Raw genomic sequence first — 7808 nt, 5'->3', positions numbered from 1 at the left:
GCAAAATTTCATAAAAAAATGTAAATTACAGCTTGAGAAATTCAAGAAATACTGTTGTTCCGGCGATTTTTAAAAAGTTCCGGCTTCAAAAATCAATTTTATTGAAAATTGAAACATGCTTGATGGTGGGCATTGCTATTAATAATGTTTTTGAATGAAAAAACAACCAATTATAAGGAAAAAGTCCAATGAAAATCCAGAAAAACGGTGATTTCCGGCATATTTTTTTTTAACAAAAGACCTATTGTTTTTAAATCCACCTACAACCATGTTACACTTATTAATAGTTAAGTATCTTTATTTTTCCCATAATTATACTGTGTTACTGGTTTTTAATAGGAACAAATTATATTTGAACATAAGGCTTCGATGACAAAAATTTTTCAAGGCTTTGCAGAAATCTAAAACATCAAATTTCTTAGAGAAATGGTGAAAAAAAAATTATAACAATTCTAGGCTAAAAGCTTAAAAAACGTCTGAAGGCTTTTAAAATTTTTTGACATTCTAAAAAAACCTATAGCCATATTTCTATTTTTCCACGGAAGGGATTTCACTCATATAATTTTGAGATTTTCCCCCACCCTACTGACCAGATAGGCTTAAAGCATTTCGTCCATTACGTACCCAACAGGAAATGGGCGTTGCCACTTCAAGGGAATATATTTTTTTTCCTTTTCAGTGGGTTAAATAAATTGATAAACAGATAAGTTTGTTTATGGTTTAAATAACCAGAAACATCGACTTTCATTAACTTTCCATATCTTTGAGGTTTTATTTCTTGGTGAAAAGTACACGACATTAAACATTCAAACTAAACTTTAAGCTTGATTTATGGTCATCTCGCTCCTTTCAAAGTTGAGTAATCTTACCAGTAAGGAAAATTAGATGAAAATCTTTTTTGGGACTGATGTTTTCTTCATTTCAATGTTTAGTTGGTAATCGCTGTACGAGTGGGCAGTTATTTTATTCAGAACTCATTACAGACGTTTTTGATAGAAAAACGTCAAAAATTTAAGTCTTTGAATTTTAACTTTTTAGTTTTCAACTTGAAATTGTTCTTTATTTTCCGTATATTTGAGTAATTTGTTACATTTTATAATTTCCTAAGAAAATGGATGTTTTGGAGTCTACAAAACCTTTAAAATACCTTAAATTTCTGGCTCTCGAAGCCTCATGCTGTTATATAGTTTGTTCTTATATATAATGTGTACAACACAAACACAATATATTTTTTTAAATAGCCTCCACAGCTAAATTTATACAGTTATAAACATCAAGAAGCAGTCAGGCGCGTGCCACTTTATTATTTAATTTACCACCCTAAATTCGATCCAATCTTTTTTTACACTTTTTTCTATTCTATTCTTTTGTCTTTAGGTGTGAAAAAAAAGATTGGGACGGTTTTAGGGTGGTAAAACGGACAAAAAAACGCCCGCGCGGCAATTGGCGGGTACAGTCGAAAAGATGTATTAAAAACTAAATATGTATTGTGATAACAATGCATGATCTTTCAAGAGCAACAATCTTTTAGCAAGCCGTTTCGTTAGTCCACGTTAAAGCCAAGTTCTTTTTCATGAATATTGCCCTTATGTATTACAATGAAGTGAATACAGTCGCTTTCATATTGTTTTCTGACCAGCCACCAGAACCGTTGGAAAACCAACGGATCCAGTTCTTTTTATTTTCGTAGCTAACCTAAAAAATAATGTGTAAAACTTTGCAGGATAAAGCGTTTGGAAAAAGTAAGGAAAATTTTCCAATTATTTAACACACCCTCCCAATCTTGTACGCAGAGAACAATAGAAATGACATCATTGAAACAATAGACGTACGATTTTACCAAACCCATCTACCCCTTCACTGCGTACGTATTATATAGATGGCCAAATAAGACGGACAGGCAGACAGTAAGATTTTCATTCGAATTTTAAAATTTTGTCGAAAATGGACTTGTTTTTGCAAAGTCACTAATCCCCACGCTAAAAGGCAAAAATTGTAATATCGTTAAAATCAGTCCGATTAATTATATTGTTCACAAAAAAGTAGGAATATTCTGTTTTCAAAACACTTTCGCAGTTGACGCCAAAATAATGAGCTTATTTTTGACAAAATTCAGCCCATAAAAACCACTCAAGTTTATCAGGAATTGTCTTGATAAAAAAGGAAGTACAATCTCGGTCAAAATCTATTGGAAGTTTGGTTAATTCCTCGTTTTCAGCAATTTAAAGTACGGGTGAAAAAGTCGCATTTGGGTAAATTGATGAATATCTTCGAATATTTCAATTCGGGAGAGGTTTATAGACTTCCAGGCTAAATTCTGATGCCCTATTGGACCATTTTTGGACTTTTAGTTCCTCAGATCCTAAGGTCCTAAGGCTTAAGTCTAGCGTTAAAACTCAGAGTTAAAACTCACTCGTCCAACCTAAGTTAGAGTGCCTCCAAATCGTTTGTGGTTGTAAGATTTCGTGGGAATTTTCCTTTTTTCTCAAATATTATGACTTTGATTGTATAAGTTCAGGGCTAGAGGAGATGAGTTAAGGTATGAGAGTGTCAGTTAAGTGTGAACTCGAACTGTGAAAGCCGCAATCTGGAGGGTCAATCTTTTTGTGGTCTTCCCACCCTCATAGTCTTCGAAGAGACCATGAAAGGTGAACAATTTCAACCTTTAGAGTTACTTCTTAAACTTTTCAAATGTTTTGCAGCCCTTAGTAGAGAGATATGAGAAGGCCAATAAACTTAATATATATTTTTGCCGAAGTTTGGGGTGGAGGCCCCCCGGTGAGGAGATGAATAAACAAAAAATTCTTATATTTTATTTTAGTGAAACTAGAAAAACAAATAGAATCAATATAAAAACGATGCAAAGTACCAACAACATTACTGGTGGCAACAATTGGACAGTATATCAAAACAATGTATATCAATTCAACAAAAACAATACAACAATGGGCCACCATAACAATAGTTTAAACACGGACACGTCAAACCTCACCCATTTCGTTGTCATGACAATCCAGCCTAGCATTGGAACTCTATTAACTCTTGTCGCTATCTTAGTCATAATCCGTCAAAAACGTCTGTTACGTCGGATTTCGAATAAATTTTTGGTGAACCTTTTCATGGCAAATTGCTTTGCTTCATTTTCAATGGTCGGGTATGCAGCACTTGCACTATTTCACATCCATAATCACGAGCACAGAGCGAATTTACAACTAACTCATGTACTGATGGATGAGGAGGTGATTTTTTACATTATCGTTGTGACGTCTATGATTTTATCTTTAATCAATCGAATGGCTGTGACACTGGATCGCTTGTTGGCCATCAAGAAACCCTTTTTCTACAAAGAAAAATTCACTACTAAAGTTTTCTTTATCATTGTTGGTGTCACATTGGCAATAGCTTTAACTTATTTCATAGCACTTTTAGTTTGCTATTTATATCTACCTATGAAAACTGTCATGTTGGCCCTACAGATATCATTCGTCAGTGTTATTATGAGTGGGTTTTTGGTCCTAAATACTGTTAATTACATTATTTATCGCGAAGCTCGTAGACAGTTACGAGCTATTGCTGGTGTAAGTGGTAATAAAAATCGTAAAAAACAACTTTTACGCCGAGAATATCGATTGGTGTGTATTTGTATAGGGATTGTGTTAAGTTTCGAGTTATGTTGGTCGCCATGTTTGATATGGTTCATGCATGACTTATTAGGGAAACAAGTTGCAGGAAATTTTCAATTTGTAGCTTGCCATTTGATATGTTTGAACAATATTTTGGATCCATTGATTTATGGTTGGCTAAGTAAAGACGTTAAACGAGATCTGAAAAGATTCTTTCTGGGACGTTTGAAAAAGAAACGAAATTTTGGTGCTGAGATTGATTGCAGTGACGCATCAGTGACCATTAATTTCTCAACTTATTATAATTCGAATCACGAAGTTAACAGATATTCAACTGCATTTTAAGCAAGCAATTATGGAAACGAAACTTTTTGGAAAAATATTGCAATTGTATTAGTATTTTCAAAGAAAAAGTAACCGTGAACAAAATAGAATAGTTTAATTCTTTGATGTTCTTTAAACTTTGTCCTGAGAAAAATGTCCAGATTTTCTATGGCTAATTTTTCTCTCGGAAATTGAGATAATTGATTTTGAAATTTCACTAAATCATTAAAATTATATAAGCCGGTACCCGACGTCGCACGTCGGTTAAGCTGTAGCTGAACGCACTAAAAGTCCTTTGGATGTTGAAGCTGCCTAAAAAACGATGAAATGAAAAAAAATCTCTTCATAGTTTGAATTTAGCCCTCCCCGCAGATCTTTTTTTCGCTTCGCTCGCATTAAATACGCCGTACAGTTCTTGATAGTTTGAAAAACTTGTATGTCATGGTAAAGATTAGTGAAATGTGGAAATGACAATTCTTCAGGAAAAAGCGGGGAAGCCACAAGGAATAGTGCAACTCTTTGTTTTTTGTCAGATTCATAAAAATAAATAAGTCAATTCTAAATTGCTTTTTTTAAACCCTGTCATAACTTTTCGAATTCAAACATGTCAAATGACGTACACAGTTTTTAACAGTATCCTGAATATCTACTACTTGAATGTATTTATATGAAGAAAAAGGTGGACTAATCTCTCTCTTGGTTTTTATTGTCCTTTCAATGCTGTTTTTGTTCGACAAACTTTTTGATTTTTATGTTTTAATGGTTTTAATTTACATTTGAAATGTTCTTTTCTATAAAAGAAACCCGGGGGTGAGGTACTAGGGTTAGCGAATGAGGGGTATGTGCGGGCGGGACCTCCAAAAACCGAGTCTTAGAGATACTGATTTTTGCTGACAAAGTGACCCTTAGAGAGACTTTTTGAATTTTTTTTTCGATTTTTGAAAAAAGTCATACCCTTAGAGCCCGGGGGGGGGTACTACCCTTGTCGACCGACGGGGGTGTTCCGCTGAGGTTCGAAAAATGGACCCTACGTGGGACTCGAAATTTGCGAAAAAAGTGACCCTGAATGGGACTGAAATTCCAAAATTTTCTCAAATTTTCTACTTTTTCCCCAAATTTTCCAAAAATAGGCACCCTACGAGGGACTGATTTTTCTATTTTGGTGTTTTTGCGACCCTACCTGGGACTCGTGGAGGTTAAAAAAGGTACCCTGGCCAGCGGAGCATCCCCGTAACCCATCTTGCCCTAGTACCCTCCCGCGCCTTAGAGACTTTATTACAATTTTTTCTCTGGAAATCAAAAAATTTCCTAAAAATCTGAATTTCCGACCCTTAGAGAGACTGATTTAAAACTTTCTGATTTTTCCGACCCTTAGAGAGACTTTGAAAGGTGAAAAAACCGACCCTTACCGTCCGCACATACCCATCATCCATTTTTGCCTAAGAACCCCCCCCCCCGGGAAAAGAAACTAGTTTCGTTTTGAAAACAATTCGAATGTCATTAATAAATACGATTGTTAAATACATTCGAAAATATTTCAAACAAAAGAAAAGAGAAAAACAAAAGGACGGGGATGCCTAGGCAGAAATTAAAATTACTAAATGTAGATGGGCCTTAAATTTCAAAACAAAGGCTGAATAAAGTCTAAACTAGGCTCTATCCGATCTATCAGTCAAGACACACTTATCGAGAACAAGCAAAAACGAAAGTGACACACAGAAAACAAACAGACATACAAACTACTAATATATAGATGATTTGCTTAGTCCTATTTAGAGAAAAATTACAATTTTTTTGGCCTACAAAATGAGCGGAACAGTTTTTTCTTGCTTACTCGATGACCTCTGTAATTCAATATTTAGATTGTATGATAAAACTTTCCAGAACTTTCCAGTGATTCAAAGATTTTAAAGGTTCCATGGGTCATCGTAAATTCAAGATTAAATTCCATCTCGCTCATTTTGTGCTCCTTTTTAATCGGAACAAATCTTACAAATTTGGTGAATTTCGTGACTATTGCTTGAGCTTGAATCTAATAGTTCAAAAATTTAAAGAATTTTTTCCTCTATCATTTTTCAACTTGCCAAAAAACGACATTAACAGGCAAGCAAAAACTATTTTCTTAATTTATGGAGCAACTTTTAGACTTAGTATGATTTTCAGTCATTTTCAGTCGTTTTTAGTCGTTTTCAGTCATTTGAAGTCCGAAAGTCACAAGGATCACCTTTAAAGACATAGGTGTGCAACTCCCAATAACCGGTTGTGGTTTCTGGGGAATTTCCCTGATGTCAAAAATGGCTGACTTTTAAAAGACTTGGAAACGGCCAAGGCTAACTTTCAGACCAATTTTAAATTTTCCGTTTTTCGTCCCTGACCCCCGGGGGTACTAGGGCAAGATGGGTTACGGGGATGCTCCGCTGGTCAGGATACCTTTTTTAACCTCCACGAGTCCCAGGTAGGGTCGCAAAAGCACCAAAATAGAAAAATCAGTCCCTCTAATGGTGCCTATTTTTGGAAAATTTGGAGAAAAAGTAGAAAATTTAATTCCCATTCAGGGTCACTTTTTTCGCAAATTTCGGGTCCCACGTAGGGTCCATTTTTCGAACCTCAGCGGAGCACCCCCGTCGGTCGACAAGGGTAGTACCCCCCCCCCGGGCCCTGACCGGGGTTTTATACCTTAAGTCCGTCTCAAAAGAATGTGGACATTTTTTGACAATTTCTCAGATTTTTCGTATCTTTGTTAGATATAAAAAGTTACTCTGGTCTCCCGAATAGACCGGGGGGGGGGTTCGAATAAGCAGGTGGTAGGAAAATTTCCTAAATTCTAATAATCGAGGGGGATGGAATAAGAGAGGGTAATTTAAAGACAGAATTTTTTTTAACTGATATCAATTTCAAAAACAACAAAGAAAGTCTATCTACACTGTAATAAAATATTGTAATAATTATGTAATAATTATTCGAATTTAATAAACGGGGGGTCGTAATAAGAGCGGGGAATGGATTTTTTTCTCTTAACAATTAGTGGGGGACGTCTATTTGGGAGACAAGAGTACATCCCTTTGAAGGAGGTGTGAAATGGCAAAAATCTTTCTTAAAAATCTTTTACCTTTTAAATTATTCTCCTTATATATATCTTTTCAACAGTGCATAGCTTTTTAAGGTATGCAATAAGGTTGATTGACACCTTCTCTTCTTTTGTTAATAACTTACGAAAAAGAAATTTTTAAGCAATAAAAGTATATATTTTCTGAAATTTCTTAATTTCTGATTTTTTTTGTCTAATTAGTCGGCTTTCGCCTTATTCAATAAAAAATAAAAAAATCCGGAAAATTACTATAATTACACTTTTTTTCTACTAAATTGCAAATTAAAAAATATCGAGGCTATAAAAAGGAAAATCTTAAGACAGTTTTTTTAGGCAAGTCTATGGGTGACTTTAAGTCTTTTGAAGTTACCATGGTGTGGCAAAATCTGATTTTTCTACAATTTTGAAAGAAATAGTTGGCTGTTTGGCTGTTTGATTAGTAATTGCGGAGACATTGATTTTCAAAAGGTGTGAAAATAAATTCTAATGTTTATCTTTGTCTCATGCAAAATATTAATCAAAATATCAAATAAATCTTCTAACCTTTGTTCTGGTAGCTAATTTGATTCTTCGTCATTGAATCTCTCGATAATTCTGCTTCTAACATCTTCTTGATTATAGTTGCAAAGATTTGCCAGGAGTCTAGGCCTGCAGAAAAATAGATAAATTAAGAGTTATATAGAATAGAAGATCAGGGTAAACCAGGGGAGGTTCAAACGTCGACGTGGTTTCGGGAATACACCTTTTCTTAAAAGAAAAATTTAACTAGAATT

At 34.6% G+C, this 7808-nt stretch overlaps 1 protein-coding gene across 1 annotated transcript; it reads left to right on the top strand.

Moving 5' to 3' along the window:
* The first annotated feature begins 2858 nt into the window (after window positions 1-2858).
* LOC136804113 (galanin receptor 2a-like) lies at window positions 2859-3968 on the top strand. The gene has a single exon (XM_067060858.1). It carries the CDS (start codon window positions 2859-2861, stop codon window positions 3966-3968), a length of 1110 nt encoding a protein of 369 aa, XP_066916959.1.
* The last annotated feature ends 3840 nt before the right edge of the window (window positions 3969-7808 follow it).

Source organism: Clytia hemisphaerica, unplaced genomic scaffold (genome assembly GCF_902728285.1).
Source record: "Clytia hemisphaerica strain Z4C2 unplaced genomic scaffold, Clytia hemisphaerica genome assembly, whole genome shotgun sequence".
NCBI lineage: Eukaryota > Metazoa > Cnidaria > Hydrozoa > Leptothecata > Clytiidae > Clytia > Clytia hemisphaerica.
Note: the sequence above shows the minus strand (reverse complement) of the source record. Positions and strands in the feature narration are given on the sequence as shown.

Coding starts and splice junctions, on each gene's coding strand:
- LOC136804113 (XM_067060858.1), top strand. CDS start 2,859: ATGCAAAGTACCAACAACATTACTGGTGGCAACAATTGGACAGTATAT.